Below are 20,802 nucleotides of genomic sequence, written 5' to 3'. Positions count from 1 at the left end.
GATATCAAAACAAACCCTTTCACCCTGCAAACTAATAAAACATTTTTCTATTTTTACATTTTGAACCACACCTTATCTTGTGTCCCCTATGGGTTAATTAGTTTTACTTTTACTTACCATTAATGAGGTAGGGGTGATTGCAACACTTTCTCAGCTCCATCATGGTGTTCAGCAGGTTGGGAGCATTGGCTCCTCCACCACCTCCGCCACCTCCTCCACTCTTCGATAGGAAGGCAAAGTTTTTCTCCAAGATAGCACGGTAGTATTTCTTCTGCACATTGGTCAGCTCCACCTCGATGATGGTCTCCTCTTTCGGTGCAAGATTCTTTTCTACATCCTCCTTTAGTCGGCGCAGCATCATGGGTTTGAGAATGCCTTGCAGCTTTTGCACCTGAAACCAGCATTTGAGATACATTAGAGAACATCTATCCAGGCATCTCTGAAGAGCTTTACACAGAGTGTGGTGACTTAAGAACAACTGTTAATATTCTATACCTGTTCCTCTGTCTTCAGATCTCCAAACTCCAGCATGAAGGTGGCCTCTGAAGGAAACCTATCTGGCTCCAGGAAGTTGAGGAGACTGAAAAGCTCCTCCACTGTGTTCTGTAGTGGGGTCCCAGTGAGCAGGACTTTGTGTTCCTATGGGATATAAAGAATTAAGTGACATTTTAACAAGTGAGTAAGAGCCAATCTACAGGGTTCCCACATTTTTGGCCAATGAATTTCCATGCCCTTTCCAGTCATCTGTGATTACTGGATGAGAGTTTTTAAAACATCATTCAAATTTAGACTGATTTGCTAATGAATCATTCAGGCCAAATTGATGAATTGGTTCAACAGATTTAGAGCCAAAGGGTGATTTTACACCTGGCTCGTTTGGAGCATTTGTTCCAGAACCTGGTGCGTTTTCTCCCTTAGTTCGGTTTGTTTAGGCAAATGTGAACAAGGCAGCACTCAGATCCGCACCAAAACAATTGGTCCGAGACCTCCCGACATGCCATACATTTTACAACTCCTATCCATCCGACTGATGGGTATTTGCAGCGCAACCTCTGACTGGAACGCACAATCTGTGCAATGCGGCAACCCTTTGCATAACCGGGACATAAACAATACTAATTTTTTTTTACAGGTATATCATTTTAACCTCTATATCAATGGATGAGTTAAATCCCAGAACAGCACACAAACATTGTGACCAAAGAAGGGACCGCTTGATCTGATCCGTTTGAAATATTGTCTTGTGAAAGAAAACCGAACCAAGAAGAAAATGAACATTGTAACAATTTTAGCCCGTTTCGAAACTAATCAAACGAACTACAGGTTTGAAAATGCCCATAGACTCAAAATGAACAATTCACTATGGCTTGTGAGCAACTTTTACTCTACACAGGAACAATATCTAGCAGAATCTAATAGAAACATTAATAGAAAAATGTATATATATATATATATATATATATATATATATATATATATATATATATATATATATATATATATTCGCTATACAAATTTACAACTTTTAATTTGTATATTCTTAATTGTGACATTTGTAGGCCTGGAAAACAATTTAAAAACGCCATATTTCCAGGTTTTCGATGACTGTGGGAACCCAGCATCTAGCAAAGCTCCTTACAGTACTTCTAGTATTTCACGTATTTACATTAGCACAGTAGTAAGAGGCAAAAAGATCAAAGACAGGCAAACAGATAATTGAGCAAAATTATGGGTTTCTTAGTGGATGTGGAGGCACCAACCATGTCCATCATCTTTAGCCCCTCAAGAAGCTTGCAGTTCCTATTCTTGAGCCTATGAGCCTCATCAATGATTACACAGCGCCATGGCACAGTCCGCAGCTCGGGGCAATCCGTCAAGATCATCTCAAATGTGGTGATGATTGCATGGAATTTGTAGGCTCCCTTTATTACCCGGTTCTGCAGGAAGAGAGATTTCAGTTATGATGAAGCGCCCTTGAGAACACAGCTTTATGCACAGAGTCCTGTAGAAACTGGACATCTTGTGAAACATGACCTCTAATAACTCACTGAATAATCGAGGTAATATGATCCATGTCTATGCAGTGATAAAAAAAATTGTTTTACCTGTGAGTCTCTGTAGTACATCTCGTAAGCCTGAATGGTCTTTCGGCTGGCCTGGCTACCGTGATAGACCACTACGTTGAGTTCAGTCCATGTCCTGAACTCCCTCTCCCAGTTGGGAATGGTGGAAAGAGGTGCAATCACCAGGAAAGGACCATGAATTCCCTTCAGATATATCTCATAGAGGAATGTAATGGACTGGATTGTTTTGCCAAGACCCATTTCATCAGCTAAAATGCAGTTTCGTCTAAGAGTAGAAAAAAGAGTGCAAGTTCATGGTAAGTGTTAGTCCACTGCTAAACACATGGATTTTCAAGTAGAAACTGCAATATTTTACAAACTCCCTGCATTCAAATGGCATTAAAATGTGCAACCATCATTTCTACTTCAGCCTGTGTATGAATGAGCAGTGCAGCTGGACGACTGAGTAATTGTATACATACGTGTTGTACCAGTTGAAAAGCATCCAGTTGACTCCCTCCAGCTGGTATTCCCTGAGCGAATTGTTGTTTTTATATTCTCTGGAACTCTCTGATTTCTGCCAGTCAGTAGCAGGAGGTCGTTCCTGTTTCAAATAAAACAATTCCCGTTAGTGGTTTCCGTGCAACCACAAGAACGTGGCCCTCTCCCCTCACTCACACAGTGCTCAAAATAGAAAATAAAGAGCTAGAGGAGTGCCAGCTCTTACCACGCGCTTCAGCTCTGGATCACGCAACATCACTCTCTCAAACTCCTCAATCTTCCCTTCATCGATGTCAGCTTTTAGCTCCCACGTGCTATCCTCGTAGGGCAAGGAGCACCACTTCACCAGGTACAAAGATACAGGCTGCAGGAACAAGCATCAACAAAAGAGAGTCATCCAAAAGAGGGTTCTCACATTTTTCACAATTGTTGGGGGGGGGGGGGGGGGTCTATCTGACAACCTTACAGCAGCACCCCATCTTCTGAGAGCTTTAAATCAAGGTAATCCATGTGTTGAGAGACAGATGGTTTGAAAATGAGTGAAGCGGATGGATAAAAAAGGCATACCTCTCCATTTTCATCAGTGCTTTCAGACACATCCAGAACCCTGTCCACCTCCACATAATCTGGGTTGAAGGGCTCATCATCCATCTGACAATGAGAGTGTGATTGATTGGTTAGATGGAACACTGCAGAATGGTGGTTTCACTACCAGATGAGACAACTCATTCAAACCTCTAAATCAGAATCTACCTGGTGGAACATATCTCAGCTTTTCTGATGTGGGTGGCATAAATCTCTCTGGGAAAACCCCACCTGGGTTTTGATTGATTGAAAAGCCCTTTTGAATATAGCGTGGAGTAGTGTGGCACACAAGAAATGAAAGTCTTCAACAGCACACATTTCAACCCAACTGCCTGAATTACTTTAACTTGTAAACTGAACTAGGCTGCATGTGCAGTGTCTTGCTGGGAGATTGCATGCTACAGAGATAAGGGCTTGAAGTGAGGCATTTTATTGCCTTAGCATGGATGAGATTGTTCAAAAAGCCATCATAATACCAGCACAACACACCATTGTTGAGCATACATACTACCACCATTATCAGTGAGGGCCATAAAATGGTGGGGGAGACAGAGTGGAAAATAAAACAAAATGGTGGATGACAAGTAAAATGGAGGGTTGATGCTAACCTCACTTAGGAAGTTACTGAGGGCATGCTTGGCTTTAAACCTCTTGACCTTCTGCTGTATTCTCTTATCTTTCTCCAGCTCTTCAATGTCTGCCCAGCGACAGTGCAGGTACGAACTGAGGAGAGAAAAAAAAATCCCTGGGTGACCTCAAAGAGAAACTATTGTGCATAAATGAGCACTTAAAAAACCCAAAGATAAATAGGACTGTGCATGTTTATGTAGGAGCAGAGTAGGGATTTTTGTTTTGTTCATATGCAAAGGAACCTTTTCACAGACTGTAATGATGCCCTAATTTTGCAGCGTAAATCCAGCAAATGTTTCAATTTCTACTTATTCAATGTATAATTATAACAGTATACTGTGTATTGTATTATCCTTGCATTAAAAAAATAACTAGTCAAAACTACTGCGATGGAGTTTAAAAATACAGCTGCTGAGGGAAAGACAGTAAATTTGAAATCTTGTGACTGCCATAATCCATCTCTATTTTTTTCCTCTTTTGGAAAGTCGTGGAAACATAACGGTGTACATTCTCTTTTGTTGTTAAGCAAATGGGAATACAAAAATAATATTTGTTAGGTTCTCCCATGTACCTCTACAGAAGGAAATGTGAAAAAGGGTCCATAAATTATTTTCAAAGGTGTATTGACAGGCCATGTTTCAAGTGTTTGAGTAGTTTTAAACTTTCCTGAATATGAGAAACAGCTTATGGCATAATCATTTAATAGGGGCACTGTACACTAACAGTTGCTTGTTTGCACTTTTTGGCTATTAGGTCCTATTAATGTTTAACTTCTAAGAATACATGATTGTACACACAGCGCCAACAGTGCTACTCCAACATAATGTTTGTCTGAAAGGACTGAATGGAATATTGATTATTCTGTAATTTTCAACATTATGCAAGAGTCAAATTAGGCAGGCTTTGTAGAGCGGATACTCACAAGCCTTTGAATTTGACATAAAACTCCTCAACCTCCACCTCTTCACCCGACTCCAGCTGTAAAACAGAAGCAAATCAGGAACATTATTTGGTGTTTGAAATTAGAATTTTCATAACATGTCTGAAGCATACAAATCACTATTGTGCGAACATTTCCTGTGACAAACAAGTTGTGAAGCTTTGCATTCTGGCATTGATATCTGCTCTCTAACTCTAATGCCCCAGGACAAAAGAGCAATCCTCCTCCTCCTATTCTCTTTCTCCAGCAAATAGTACGTTGCACGGCTGAGTCATGAATCACTTCAGCTCCTCTACCACACACAGCCCCATTCACAGGGATCTGACCCGGGGCTTGGCTTCCTGCCAAACCACAGCGCTACGGCAGACGCCAAACCTACCATTTCCTCGGGCGGGAGCCCATTTGCAGCTGCGCTACTAAGAGCAGTGCACGGTGTATTATTTTTGGCCGGTGAGCTTGGGGAGCTTTGTTTTGTGGAGCTGTTTCAAAGGAGTAATGTTGCACGCTACTGCTGCCACTGCCTGTGTGTAAGGTGCTAAGATTAATCACGCTGAGAGACAGTTTATTCTTACATGGCTTCATCTCAAGACCTCGCACCGGCTTTGCTCTGAACCGGCCACGGCTCAGCAGCGCTGTCAGCCTTTGCCGGATTAATACCACTACTGTCAGCCAAAGACACTATCAACCCACTCAGCTATCTCCTTGGCAATAAAAGGGTCTGGGGCAGCATTTGAGACAACTGTTAGGTGTAATCTGCACTTATCCAATAGAGAGCAGCGGTTAAAGCTCATGTGAGAGGCTTTGGGCAACTCACCTCTTTCTTTCCCATGCGCATCCCCATGATCTTCTCCACCACAGGGCCCTCCGCATCCAGCAACTCCTACAATACACTCAGTGTGAGAACATCCATCATGCCTATTAACAAACTGCATGTTACATCAGCAGTTTTCCAACTCTGTCGCGTTGACTCCTAATTACCCAAGCAACACAAAAACACACATCTGTAAGTTTGGATGGTACTGACCTGCTGCTCAGAAGTGGTTGAAGGAGATTTTGGACCTGGGGAGTCATCTCCATCTTCATCAGAAATTCTGAACTCCAGATCCTCAGTGTAGCGTTTCCTTTTCACCTGCCGGCTAGAGCGTCTCTTCTGTAGTCAGCACACACATACAAAATTATACATTGTCAGAATACAAAAATCACGACACAAAATATTTCCAAAATATAAGTGTTCTGAGACATTAACAAATCAGCCAGAACATATTGGATCTAAACACTAGGCAAAGATCAACAGGATCAATGACTAACAAAAAAATAATTACACCTCACCTAATCCCTTGTGAGAATGATGATTAGCAACAGAGATTTTTCAAAATTGTTGTATTTTTTTTTATTTTTACCTGAACACCATCATCCTCTTCCTCCTCTGGTGAATGTGGCGGTGTTTTCTCAACATCTGAGGTGACTGAGGGCTCTCTCTTGCGCTTTGCCTCTTTCTTGATGCTGTTACCGGACTCTGAGTCAGATTTCTTAGCACTGTGGGTGAGCAGAGAGGTTTGGTTAGTAACTGTTTCACCCAACAAACCACAGATTATACTGATAAGTGTTTTTTTTTAACAGACAACTGCCATACATGTAGTTGGACATAAGTCCATTACCCCTATATTTTATGCTATTATAGGTATCTGGCTACCATTTCTTTCAAGTTTTTCACCATAAATCACCTTCACGCTTTACATTTTTCTGCAGTGAGACTATTTTTAAAAGGCTATTAAAATGAGGTCATAAGTGACTGTTTAATAAATACACAAATTACAAAATGCTGTCTATAGTATTTTAGATGGAGTTACTGCTTGTCATGTCAACTAATATTGAGAATGACAATGCAAGTTCTGTACAAAATAACGGACTAAGTACAGAAACAATGATTTGATGTGTTAACTCCACAGGCATAAGACAATGCACAGTTTCCTGTACTCTTTCCTGTAGCCCTCATGTTCACATGGACAAAGGAGGTAAAAAAGGAAACAAAACAAAAAAGAAGGGCTTTTTGGGCTTTCCCACTAGCATTCAGTATCAGACACAAAAGCAGAGGGAATGAGAGTGAGTGAAGAGAGGAAATCTGTTAACTCCACTTCCAGTTTAGTGTCATGCTCTCTCCCTGCCACAGATTACACAATGCCAGGGAGGCTCTTGTGCGCTCTCACTCTGGGGGCCCTCACTCATTTTCATTTGCACGCCAAGAGTAATCAAATCGCCCTGGTAACCGGCGGTCACATGACCCGCACCTGTTCCTCTGGCTGGACGCCACTGGCCAAAGCCATCTGCTTGCCTCAGTCAGTGTCTCTCTCTACAACACTCCACAAGCACCTGCAGCCGCACCGCTCTGTGGCTTTAGGTTTCATACGGTCACTGCTCAGCAAACACAGCCAGAAATAAGGAAAAAAATAAAGGCATATAGGAATGAGGAAGCCATGAGGAAAGGAAAAACACTCTCAGATGGTGGGTGGGTTTGGGGTATGACAGGCTTCCTTTCAATGGCTGATCTTATGAATCATAGAAGGCAAAGAGCTGTTACAGAACCCAGGCAACACACAGAAGCTCCAGAAGTATAGTCTAGTGGGAAGGGCTGGAGAGAGAGGGGCTAATTGGCATTAGTAGGGGGAGGACACAGGCCCTGCTGCAGGTTTAGTGAGACACACAGCTCCAGTGCTGACACTCAGGAGGAGAAAGGGCCAGAGGGTTAATGGGACACCTGCCGTTGCCAGTGAGATGACTCATCTTCAGCTGGACCCCCCCCCACCAATGGTGCTCGCTCTAATAGCATCTGCACTGACACACACACACACAGACTGTTAACAGCTTCTTTGCAGTACTGCACAGGTGCAAACGTAAACACGCATACATAAACAATGACATAGAATCACAGAGAACAAACATGCTTTAACAAGTTTGCAAAGGTAAACACAAAATGGATGTCTGTGTCCTTCAAAAGCAAACAGGCCAATTAAGAGGAACCAAACAATATAAGGTGTCATATATATGGCTGTCGTGATTTTACAGTTATTTGATCTAACCATGATTATTTGAAATAACTATGATTATTGTGCACTTCAAATTGTAATTTTACTATTCAAATAAGGAACTTAATTTAACATTTGCATAATGGCAAATGATCTTGGTCATTGCAAGATGTGGAGATAATAGAATGAAACATTTTTAATTACACAGAATCTTATAGGTCTTCATGCAAAATAAGGGCTAGTGCCTCAAAATACTGTGTGAAAGTGATGAATTTAGCACAGAAATATTTTACTATTGCATATTTTATATTATAATAGATATTCAGGTTGGCTGCATTCCAAAAACAACTGTGTGAAAGTAAAATGGACCAAGACTAAAGTTGATTAAAAGGGAGACAAAGCACTGGGAAATATTTTGATAATTATTTTTCATGTCATTCTACTCCTGTGCAATAAAGTTTTTGAAGTATTAAAAGGACTTAATAATCATGACCTATTTTATTATATGATACCAAGTTTAATATAAATTACTTCTTAAGGTGTATTCACACATACACCTTAAAAAGTATGACAATTGGTATGACAATTAATCGTCATAATCGTGAAAGTCCTAAAACATCATCATAATCACAATTATTTGTTTGACAATTAATTGTCAGCCAATTTTCTTAACTAGTCATATATATATAAAAAGCACAGAACATTAAAACAGAAAGACATGAACACACCATTTTACAAACAGAGTGCTACTGAGGGCAATCAAAGTGGGTGTGGGATCAGAATTGCACTAAATTCTGCATAAAATTTTTGAGAGGGGAAATGCCTGCCTTACCGAGAGTGCTGGACTGTGAGGGAGAATGTGTGGAAAGAGGATGTGTGTGGGTGAGTTGAGATATGTGAGAGAATGAACAAACCGTGCCGTGGAATGAGAGGAAGGGCCTAAAAGGAGAGATTCGACAGAAGTATGGAGAGTGATAATTGGTGGAAAAGTTTGTGAAAGTGTTAGGGGCCAATAAAGGTGAAACCCTGGCATGTGTGCGCTTTTGCATGTGCGTGAAGGAAGAATCAGAAGGGAAGCAATAGTGTCGCTCCTTGGGCTCCTACAGCAAGATCACTCAAGCTGTAGCGCCATTTAATTACTCGCCATCACTGACTAGGCAGCTTCATTTTCTTATACTGCTACCCAGAGCTGTAGATGCATGCATGCATGCCACAACCACATACAAAGGGGGCCTGGGTAGCTCAGTGGTAAAATACGCTGGCTACCACCCCTGGAGTTTGCTAGTTCGCTAGTTCGAATCCCAGGGCGTGCTGAGTGACTCCAGCCAGGTCTCCTAAGCAACCAAATTGGCCCGGTTGCTAGGGAGGGTAGAGTCACATGGGGTAACCTCCTCGTGGTCGCTATAATGTGGTTTGTTCTCGGTGGGGCGTGGTTGTTCATGGTGAATTGAGCGTGGTTGCCGCGGTGGATGGCGTGAAGCCTCCACACGCGCTATGTCTCTGTGGCAACGCGCTCAGCAAGCCACGTGATAAGATGCAACTGGGATTCGTCCTCCACCACCCGGACTGAGGCAAATCACTATGCGACCACAAGGACTTAGAGCGCATTGGGAATTGGGCATTCCAAATTGGGAGAAAAAAATAAAAAATAAAAAAAAAAAAATAAAAAAAAGTTTCATTTCAGACCCCCATATTTTTCCCGTTGATCCTCTTGAAAAACAAAGCAACAGATCTCAAGGCGGCTAAATTCTCCAGGGACTATTCAACCAACTCTTTTTTTCCAAATTAGAGGGCGTTTCATGTGTATACTGTGTGGGTTGGCTCTTCGTTTTAAAAATGCGAGGCTTTGATGGAAGTGGGTAGCACCAGCAATGTGTCTCTTCACTTTTGCTTGTCCCCCAGCGGCTGCACATTCAGTGTTCTGCACACTTCATCTTCAATCTATTAACCGTACGATCTCATTCTCTCCCTCTCTCTCTCTCTCTCGGATCACCAAAGCAGCAAACACAAGGCTTCACAGGAACTGAAACCTCCCAAACCCTGGTGGGACAGGTCTTGGAAGGATAAAATAAACAGTGAGGATATTTAGCCCTTTCTTTCTTTGAATTGGATGTTTAGCCCTTTCTTTCTGTTGTACAAACCACCTCTCTGCACTTTGTCTTTGAAGTTTAATGTCACACAGACAGCAACTTTATTTTTCTTTGCTGAAGCCTGGAGGGGTGACTAGACGGAGTTCTTGTTTGAGGACAAATAAGCAAGCAGTCTGGCGTAAAGGTGCTGAAGTGAGACTTGCGAGCAAAGGCATGCTGGTCCCGCAAGCGAAGAGCATTAAGTACACACATTGCAACACTTCCTATGCAACCACAACTGTTGTGGTTTTCGTATTTGAGTGCACCGGATGTAGTGAAGATAATCTACGAGAGAGAGAGAGAGAGAGAGAGAGAGAGAGAGAGAGAGAGAGAGAAAATGTGACTTCTTCAACATGAGACAAATGAAAATCAAAGGGCCGGGAGATCTACCCACCCAGGTTAGGTGGTTTTGCAGTTAGAAAACAACATCACTGACTAAAATGGGGGCTTTGCTAGAGTTGCTTGAGAACCTGCCAATAAAATGAAGATGAGAGGTGTGCATTTGCAATGCAAAACAGTCCTCTTGTGGGGGAAAGAGCCACATGCGATGCACCACTGAGAAGGGATCTTTCTGAAGCGTTTGATGGTGGTGTGTATATGGAAAACAAACCTGGGCACACAGACACTTACATTTTACCCTGGGTGTGTCCTAAGAATTACTATTTATAGTTGTACTTTGTCAGATAAGGACACAGACAACAGGAGGGGCCAAGACTTTAAGTCCAACCTTGCTTTTTCCATTCCATTCTCTCAACTGAAATGAGTAACTAAACAAGGAAAGTGTTAAAAGAGAGCTGATAAGACAGAGAGCTGATAAGACAAAGTAGTTGGAAAATGCAGAAGGGGAAGGGAAATTACATTAAGCATTTTGCAGACACTTATCCAAAGCGACTTGGAGTGCACTCAATGTATACATTTGATCAGTTTGTGAGTGGGAATCGAACCCAAGAACTGCTGTTGCTTGTTACATGCTCAACCAGTTGAGCTACAGGAACCTAATCTAAATGAATAAAACATGTCAAATATGTAATGTTCTATGTGGATTCAACTCTGTAGCCCACTTTTTAAGAAATGGGGCCACACTGTTAAAAACTATCCACAGGGGCTCACCAACACTACGCATCCAACACTGTAGCAGATTTCGTCAAATTCAGGTTGGAATGATTAATGAGACAGCATTGTGGACTAACTAGCATTAGGTGCCATTTTGAATAGAGTCATCCTCCTCTGCTTTTCCTCTCATACACACATACACTTCTCCATCCCTCCCCCTTCAGATGACCTACTGCTCTGGCACAGTGCTGCAGATGCACTGCTGAGTGCTTGATTTGGCCCAGCCCCTTTCCTCTGGATGAAAGGGAAGTGGCGGTGGCGTGGCGGGGCTTTGGATGGGTGGGGGGAGGAGGTTAAGGGGGTAGGCTGACAAATTCCTTAGTCGGCTCATGTTACTACCTCAGCAAGAGGAAAAATGGCCATGCAACATTGCTGCTTTGAATATTTAAGTTGGGTGCATTTTTTCTTTTTCAGGAGGGATGGCAAAGGAGGGGGAGGGCAGAGGAAAAAAAGGAATAGGGGGCATCATTCAAATGTGATAATTCAGCAAAATAATTATGATATACATCCAGAGGAGAGATAAATATATTATACTGTTTCAGGCAGTGGCTGGTAGACACATGAACTGAGTCCTGACTGACTCCTTTCATAGTACAAAAGACCAGCAAAGGTGAGAATGCATGCTATAGCTTCAATGTTCAGAGTGATGTGAAACTCTTAACAAGTCTCCAGTATTAAGTAACTGGGTGAGGCTTGATCAGGGTGACTGAAGTCTGTGGTTTAGTGCCTGTAGCCCAAAGCAAAAAGCTGAAGCAAGTACACATAGCCTTTGTAAAATATCAAAGCCCTTAAGCGTGAAGGCAATAAAGCAGAACAACACCCCAAACACTTCTAAACTGACTGAACTCAGATATGGTAACATCAAAACTAGATGGGACAAGTTCTAGAAAACAACTGCTACAAAACGTATCTACAGTTAAATGAACTGGATGATCACATGAGGGGTCTGTGACTCCATCCACAAGTATGCTGGTCAAAACATACAAGATAGAGATCATGTGTTCATAACCTTTTATGCATTAGAAAGGTCATGCGAATATAGGGATTTATTTGCACAGTTTAGATCACGTAACACCCAGAATGCAGTTAAGAACTGTCCATATGATTTAATGGGAAGGTAAATGCTAAAAATGCTCAAGCTACTGTACTGTGATTTAGGTCAACACAAATTAGCGGTACGGTCATGTACCTGGACTTTTTGGAAGTCTTAGGCTTCAGGGTGGTGGCCTTCACTTTTTTCTCCTTAGGTTCCTTGGGTTCTTTGGGTGTCTTGGGAGCCTTAGGTGTTTTGGGAGTCTTGGGCTCTTTCGGTTCCTTGGGCTCCTTATCCTTTGGTTTTTTCTTGCTCTTCTTTTCAACGGCAGACTGATCCATGGGAGTCACAAGAGAGTCTCTCTTGTTCACCAGAGCTCCTGTTCCTCCAGCCTCACTGCTGATGTCATTAGCCTCCTGGCCTTCACTCGCCTTGACTTTTTTCTTTTTCTTTTTTTTTGGCTTGAGCTCACTCTCTGTCTGCTGTATGTCACAGTTGGCTGGCTGCAGGTTTGGGCCTGAGGCAGGTGTCTTAATAGATGATATCATCTCCAGAGAAGGATCTGATGGGGAATGCTGACGACAGGGGAGAAGGAGTATGTTAGTACCAAGAATTAACATAAGAAATGACTACACAATAAAAATAAAAAATGTTTAAAATCACATGAGCATTCAAGAGGAAATCTCTCCCATTCACAGCCGCAAAGAAACGAACTGATGCTTGCGGCATCACTGCTTCATTACACTGGATGTTTGGAGTGGATCATTCTTAATAGCAAAAATTTTCTTTCCCCAGTCAAGCTAGACTAAGTGGGGGGGAAAGAGTGAATAAAAGCTTTAATGTACTGCTGCCCCTGCTGCTGTTGGCCATTGAGGCATGCTATGTTACTTAGTCAGATTCCCTTGCTCCCATTAGTGCCAGTGCTAGTTGTAGCTCAGCAGAATTAATGTTACAATGGTTCTGCATCTCTGCTTGCTTGCAGTGGTATCTCAACTCCCCTCTGCATTCATGGCAAAGACAGACTGACAGGAAACATGCTGGCAGCTGTGCTAAGCGTCCAGCTTCCCAAAGTCCCAGCAGCAGATGGAACTGAGGAATTATGACACTAATAAATGATATCTATACTTTGTAAATGCGGATGCCTCAGTTTTATACATCAGAAGAAAAAAAAGAAAAAAGATTTGGCTTGGTAAAAGCCTTTTCCATCTCCTCAAATGAGAAAGAACATTGTGTATTCTCTGTGAACCATGTGTTAATTTTACTACAGCATTTCAATGCATATACCATGCACTTTTGTTTAAAACTAGACTTTGTAAACCACATCATTGTGGTGATGAAATGCAAATTTCCTGTAAACAGACTATGAGAAAAATGGGTGCACCATGCATGCCAAACAGCGGCAAGGTCACAGAAAATAAGCAACACCCAGTCCAATGGTGGTCATTAGAGCAGCTGGAACAGCGAGGGATCTGCTGCCGCTTTAACGGATAAATGTCTCCCCTCTTGCCAAGTCTTTCCAATAATCAATTGCATGAATGACAATAGGCCTACCGCACGTGCTCTCTGCATTTCTAATTTGACAGCAGCAGTCCAGAATACAATATGTCCAATATAGGATTTCATCTCTCGGAGAGGGAGACTGACGTGTCAGTTAATCTAGCAGGCAAAGTGCTCACTCTGTGAGCTAAATACTCCCTGAAGGAGCACTGTGCCTCTGCTCAGCAAAGCAGGCTTTTGCAGGGCAGTTAACACCCAATTCTTCTGATGAAAAACTGGCTCACAGACACAGAGCCTAACACTAGCTAAACTTTCTCTTCAAAATTCATTGCTCTTGAACTTCAGACTGCTTCTAGCTGAGAGCAAATCTAAATGAGCTACAAATGTATGGTGCTGAAACACCTAGATTCTATAAGCTACTTACTAGTAGGTAACTACTCCATAAAAAAACTCCCACAGAATAGAAATTAGGGCTGCACAATTTGGATAAAACTTTGTTGCGATTATTCTGAAAAATACTGCAATTTGAACTGCGACAAGATAAACAAAATCAAAAACAAAATTTGGTAATGTTTTGCCCAAGGTCTATTGTCAAGACATAGGCTACTCTTTCAGGTTTCACACTTGAGTTCCCTTAAAAAGAACAAAATTAGGACCTTTTTTCACTTCAGCCACAAACAAACAAATAATTAAAACAGTGAAACAAAGAGGGGGAAAAACCCCACCATCATCTTCGTATTCTCATTGTACCTGTTTTTGTCCACTTTTCATCAACTATGTTCATTACTATTTCGTAATTACTTTTTGGAACCCCATGAACTTTAATATTAATATTGTAATATTATAATATTGTACTGATTATTTTTAATTTTAGTACAATTATTATACAATATTAAAGGGATAGTTCACCCAAAAATGAAAATTCTCTTATTTACTCACCCTCATGCCATCCCAGATGTGTATGACTCTCGTCAGCAGAGCACCAAAGATTTTTAGACAAATACCTCAGCTCTGAGGTCCTCACAATGCAAGTGAATGGTGATCAGACATTTGTAGCTATATATATATATATATATATATATATATATATATATATATATATATATATATTATATTGGTTTTTAAATCACAAAGGAAACAAAAGTAATCCATATTGCTTCTTAAGACATGGATTTAACCACTGGAGTCATATGGATCACGTCTATGTTTCATTCATGTGATTTTTGGAGTTACCAAGGTCCGATCACCATTTACTTGCATTGTATCGACCAAAAGAGTTGAGATATTCTGCAAAAAAATCTTACACATCTAGGATGGCACGAGGGTGAGTAAATGATGAGAATTTCTGTAATAAAACCCTAATTTGCATTGGACATTGCTATGCGGTTCAGTTAAACCAATGAGTTCTACACTGTCAAAAACATTTTGCCGAAAACATGCAGCTAGTGTTTTTATGTGGCGCTGAATACACAACAGATGTATAATGGTGATCCTCATTTTAACGTCTTCTCCTCAGTCCACAAATACCTCTAGTGCCAACAGGTGCATTTTTTGTACATTAACTTGTAGCAGCCAAACATGTTTGGAATTATATTAAAATGAAGATTGTGAATCTGCAGTGCTTTATGATGTGCTCAGCACATGCAAGGAAATGGAACTGAACTCAGCACATCTGTTATTTACTCTGAGAACTAGATGAAGTTGTGGAGCACAAAACCATTCTGAAAACACTTTAATAGTGCACTTACACAATACAGACAGGACAGAGCAATGCAAAAAAATGTTAAGCGGCAGTGCGAGCACACTCTTTAAAGCACTTTGCGGTTTAATATTCGCACAAGGTCATATTATGATTTCAATTTTATTTGGATTGTGCAGTCCTAATAGAAATGCTTCAACAGAATACCATAATTTAACAAAGACTTCCCTATCTTGGATTTAAAGGAGTTTGATACTTTAAGTATGTAATAACCTATAACAAGTTAGTGCTCAGCACAATGAAAAACTGTAGCCCAAATGGCCAAAAAGAGAGACTAGAACATTTAAGTTTGTCATTTTAAACATTGTGTGTTGCAACTTCCTTTTACTACATTTTGTTTCCTGGCCATAGTCTGAATATTTAGGCAGTTTTGCACTGCTTGTGTGTGTCTAAGAGTGAGAGAGAGAGCTGCTAAAATGGCAAGAAGCCGCTGTCAGCAGAGTGTCTCAAGAGGCTAGCAGCTTGCACCAACTACTAAATGGGATATAAAGGAATCATAAACATGGCTGTCCGCTCTTCACACACAGCGTGACTGGATTTAAGCCAAGACGAAACATCTCTCATTCTATTTTAGTTCTCAAAGACTAGTGTGATGCTGTGAACACTTGTGCTTGGTACCAGTTTGAATACAGCTGCTGGAGCCACAATTAAGTCTGTTCCCTCAGACGAAGCACTGCTCTACTTTAAGGTCACACACTGATTTATTTCTCATCAAACCTCTCAATTTTCCATGACTGATACCATTCTCTCATTACATTGTTAGAGGTAACTGCTGTACATTCTGTAAAACTTCTGCATTGTGCAAAAGAGGGCCATCTTTGATGCTATTCTTAATCTCCTGCCAATATGAAGAAAATGTCTCCTTTCCCCTTACTTCATGCCAACTTACACCAAGGGTAGGGGGGTTACCACCCTTGTTATATGTGTCAGAGAAAAGAGCACTTTCAAAAAAAATGCCATATATGCCCCTGTCCAAATATTTAACAACAGCTCCAACAGGATTCAGCAGTGAGATAAGATAACTCTATATCAATAATTAAATGCTGATACAGCTGGTCTGAAGGTGAGGGTTAAATCACACCATACCAGATAAAGAAAAAATTTATTAGGATCAAACGTCTTTAGGCAACTTATGATCCAAAGACGTGATGTCTTATTAGCCCACAGTGACATGAAAGAGATGCACTGAAGCAGTGCACACCACTAAAGCACATGTTTCATCTAGGTCACAGGTGAGGTGAATCAATTAATACTTACTTCTTAAAAGTCAACCACAAAACTTTGTTATCAGGAGACAATCAAATAGACACAATAGCTGACATGTGCCATAGTTGTGGATGGTGGTATAAGAGTGATAAAGAAACAAACTCCACCAAAAAAGCTATGAGCTGGATGTGCACGCTGGAATAACAGCAGCCATTGTGTGTGAAAGGGTTACCAGAGAAAGAGGCTTTCAGAGCAAAACAAGCTAATGACATCAGAAGCACGTGACACATGCAGCTATTGAGATCTGCTAACCTCCCTTCCCCACTGGCTTCCTTCTCCACCCTCCCAACAGGACACATCCTGCTGAATGCCATTAACTCACGCATGAGTCCTCCGAGACAGGCAAAGCAAACAGATTCGAGAGACAGAAAAGATGCAGACAGAGAGAGAGAGAGAGAGAGAGAGAGAGAGAGAGAGAGAGAGAGAGAAAGAGAGAGAGAGAGAAAAACGGAAGGAGTGCAGACAGGGGAGGAGAGTGATGCTTAGTGCGAGCAGGAAGGGAGCATTTCCCCTTGAGAGTGGGAAGGGGGAGGGTTGGGGGTTAGGAGATTAGCACTGTGGCGCCTGTGTCTTGGGGAAGGCCAGGATATGCAGCGAGGAGGAAACAAACAGCTGTAAAAATCCATTTCCCATATACTTGTGTACCCACAGGGACAGAGGCAGTTGGCAAGAGAAATCCACAAACATAGCTTTGCCACCCACTAGCATGAAGCAGACTTTCAAAAGTAAGGTGAAAACACAGGATAATAATGATGATGGAAGGTTTGCTCCTTTTCCACAACTCACCTGCATGTGAGGCACTTTCTGCATGGGTGGAGGTGACTGGTGAGGAGGTGCCCACACCTGCTGAGATGGAGGAGAGCTCTGGTGGTGTGCAGCCAGGTGTGTCTGTGATGGGGGAATTGTGGAAGGGGTGTGCACCTGCTGCAACTGGAAAGGCAATGGGGGTGTCCGCAGCTGCTGTTGCTGAGCTTGTTGGGAAAGCAGCCTCTGGTCCTGTGGGCCTGGCGGTTCTCCGTGGTTTGCACCTGGTCCTGCAGGAGGTCTTCCTTGGACACCAGTGGCCCTGTGATTGGGAGACAAAGCAGCATACATCTGGGTGGGTGGCGGATGTGGGTGTTGTGGGTGTGAGGGATGTGATGGCAGCTGCTGCTGATGGGGATGTTGCTGTGCTGTATTCATTGTTCCAGAGCCTCTCTGGGGGTGAACCATCGGGCCTTGAGATTGATGTGGCACACCAGGGTAGCCACCCACATCAGTTCCCAAACCAGTACTTGGTGGGCGGCCCTGCTGGGGTGGGGGGGTGCCTGCAGGGGTAGCCATATTCCTCATGGGTGACATAGAAGTAGGGGAGCTGTATGATCCCTGAGGTGGTAGATGCTGTTGCTGCAGCTTCTGCTGGGCTGTATGCATAGGCTGTGTGTTGATTTGGTTCACATGAATGGGCTGCTGGTGCATTGGTCCCTGTTGAGCCCCTGGTGCTTGATAGCACTGGGGCCCTGTTGGAGCAGGGTAGCGCTGCACCTGGGTCACAGACGTATTAGGGTTACTGTTGCTGCTGGTGGTCAGGCTCAAGTTGGGACCCATCCCTGAAGTGTTGGCTAATCCCTGATTAAGGTTGCCATATGGAGGATAGGGAGGGTACTGCCCTGAGCTGTTTACAGTGTTGGAAGGGACTGGCTGGTTGTGCATGTTAAATCCCATGTTTTGGTGGGGTCTCCCACTCATGACTTGTTGCTGCTGCTGTTGTCGTGAAGGACTTTGTGGGAACTGAGAGTTGTGGCTGGCCACAGACTCTGAATGGACTGGGCCCTGGCCAGGCCTGTGGAGAAACTGTTGATTAGATTGCTGATGCTGCTGAGGAGGTTGTGCTGGGTGGCGCATGGGGGGTCCCGACATGCTGGGATTCTGTGTCATCCCCACGTGACCCATGAAATGATTAGCTTCCTGAGGGAGGCCTTGTGGAAAATGGTTCATTCTTGGAGGTGTTTGGGTCTGGTTGTGGCCTTGCATGGCATAATCACCATGACCGATATAAGGGCCCATTTGGTGGGTAGCAGGGCCATGCTGATGAGAAGAGGGTTGTGGAGGTTGCTGTTGGAAAGGTGGTCTAGCTTGTTCAGGCACCTGCATCGCTTGAGGGCCCCACGCATTTCCACTATCTGGGAATGATTGGCTACATCCATCTCCTTGCGCACCCTGGTAGACGTGATGCCCTCCTGCCCCACCTGCACCCGGTGGAGCACCGTGGTAGCGTGAGTGAGGGGAAGACATGCCATTTACTGGTCCGTTTCCCATCATCCGGCCTCCCTGTTGGTCCATTGGATGCATCTTGGGCTGCTCATACTGACTAAAGTGATCAAAATGGTGGCCGAGCTTGGCCTGTCCAGGGACAGCAGGCGAGGAGAGGTGAAGAGAAGAGGAGAGCTGCCCATAGCCTTGGTTCTCATGGGGCATCTGTTGACTCATAGGATTTGCCGGTCCTTGGGGGTAGCCACAGTCCCCCAGACCCTCAAGCTCATCAGAGAACAGATTCCCATCGTCACCAAAGAGGCTCATCATGCCTGGGTCAGCCATGGCCACAGTGCTCCTGCTCTGCAGCCAAGCTTCAGAAGCAGGACAGGGAATGTGTGCTCACACAGAGGTGGATGTCCTCAAAGCTGCTTATCGGCTAACTAATCTGCAGCATGTCACTCCATATTTCCTTAATTCTCTGAGAGAACGCAGCGTCAGGCAAAGTCAGGTTACAGCACCTGGTGAGGAAGAGGAGAGAAAGAGAGAGGGGGAGCATTAACACAAAAAGCTCTAGGTGAGAGAAAGCTTCCACCATTTGGTTCACTTAAACCATGCTTTATTAAATTTTCAGCCAGTGAGTCACAGCTGTTGAAAGATACAAGAGCAGTTGAGGGTGGTGAGATAGAGAGTTTTTTTTGCGGTTAAATCAGTTGTAACTGACTCTTTACCAACCTTTGATCCCAGCCCCCACCTCCTGTCCTTCTGCTTCCAAACAAAAGCGGCAACACACACATGCACAAAGCCTAAATTCATTCATTCTTTACAATTTGTTGATGGTGGGGAAAGAACAAAAGGTTTTGGAGTGAGGCAGCAGTAGAAGCAGAGGTAGTTAAACAACAGCAGCTGCCAGACCAGGCAGGCAGATGTAGGAACACAAGCAGGCATCCCAACTGCTGAAGCAAAGTCTTAAAACCTGCCTGATTGCTGCCTGTGTTCAACTTTTAGTATGTTTGTGCTGCCTGAGTATTTGGAGGAGTAAGAGCGTATTCATGTGCGTGTTTGCATCCTTAACCTACTCTTCCCCTGTTCAGAGTAATCAGATGAGCAGGGGGTGTTATTTAGATGAGAGATAAACTAGGCAGGGTTGTGGGGAAAAGGCAGCCTATTACAGGACTGGATGTCCTAGTCAACCACAACTACCTCTGTGTGTATGTGTGTGTGTGTGTGTTAGGGTTGCAACGGTATGAGATTTTCACGGTACGATAACCGTCTCAGAAAATATCATGGTTTCACGGTATTACATGATTATTATTATCATCAGTTACAGTGACCCTTAAAGGAGTGAAAACAGAAGTTTTTTTTTTTTTTTTGGTGGAACCAACGCTTTATTATACTTGAAACCATTTTTTTTTTTTTTTTTACGGTGCAATATGTAACAACTTTCATGTAATATACATATTTTTTTGCAAATGTGTGAACGGCTTGTAACGCAACTTAAAAAATGAGCCCCGGACTTCCTAGGTTGCCTGTACACTGATTTTTATGTGAAGGGAGCGGGTCGCTTTTGCCGGGAAAATTCAAAGGATGTGACGTATGTGCACGCTCCCGGGAGCCTTGCCTCAGTGCTTCTCTTCCGCTATTCAACAGCAACAACTGTCTGCAACACTAGGTAACGTTATCTTAGAGATGGAATCTAGCAAACGTCCGGCTCCCAGCACAACACCGACTCCTACACAAACTCGGAGTAAGGCAACAAAAATAAATAAATAAAAGATATATATATATATATATATATATATATATATATATATATATATATATATATATATATATATATCTCTCTCTCTACTGAATCCCGTCTGGCTAAGCGGAAACATGGTCGAGCTAAAACTAGAGTGAACATCGGCAGGGCATTTGATTCCTGGAGGGACCTTCGTTCGGTTTTGGGGATCAAAACAGACCCTGAATTGGCATTCTTCTTGGACAGGTAAGCTTACATAACTGCAAAGCATGTGAAATATAGTGCCA

At 42.8% G+C, this 20,802-nt stretch overlaps 1 protein-coding gene across 2 annotated transcripts in view; it reads right to left on the bottom strand.

Annotated features, from left to right (window-relative positions):
* LOC127440667 (chromodomain-helicase-DNA-binding protein 7-like) overlaps window positions 1-20,802 on the bottom strand; it is a 74,965-nt gene that overhangs the window by 17,829 nt on the left and 36,334 nt on the right. Inside the window, exons 2-15 of one of the 2 annotated variants that reach the window (XM_051697392.1) lie at window positions 17,326-19,292; window positions 12,174-12,592; window positions 6,120-6,255; window positions 5,744-5,869; window positions 5,534-5,599; window positions 4,702-4,757; window positions 3,758-3,872; window positions 3,132-3,215; window positions 2,791-2,928; window positions 2,546-2,667; window positions 2,106-2,349; window positions 1,761-1,937; window positions 496-639; window positions 118-391 (exon numbers count right to left, since the gene is read on the bottom strand). In XM_051697392.1, the coding sequence (XP_051553352.1) occupies window positions 118-391; window positions 496-639; window positions 1,761-1,937; window positions 2,106-2,349; window positions 2,546-2,667; window positions 2,791-2,928; window positions 3,132-3,215; window positions 3,758-3,872; window positions 4,702-4,757; window positions 5,534-5,599; window positions 5,744-5,869; window positions 6,120-6,255; window positions 12,174-12,592; window positions 17,326-19,116 (3,892 nt within the window). In that variant the 5' untranslated portion in view covers window positions 19,117-19,292. The remainder of the gene's footprint in view (window positions 1-117; window positions 392-495; window positions 640-1,760; window positions 1,938-2,105; window positions 2,350-2,545; window positions 2,668-2,790; window positions 2,929-3,131; window positions 3,216-3,757; window positions 3,873-4,701; window positions 4,758-5,533; window positions 5,600-5,743; window positions 5,870-6,119; window positions 6,256-12,173; window positions 12,593-17,325; window positions 19,293-20,802) is intronic. The other variant, XM_051697393.1, reaches the window with a different exon arrangement.

This window comes from Myxocyprinus asiaticus, chromosome 5 (assembly GCF_019703515.2).
Source record: "Myxocyprinus asiaticus isolate MX2 ecotype Aquarium Trade chromosome 5, UBuf_Myxa_2, whole genome shotgun sequence".
In the NCBI taxonomy this organism is placed as follows: domain Eukaryota; kingdom Metazoa; phylum Chordata; class Actinopteri; order Cypriniformes; family Catostomidae; genus Myxocyprinus; species Myxocyprinus asiaticus.
This window is presented reverse-complemented; position numbering and strand designations above follow the sequence as displayed.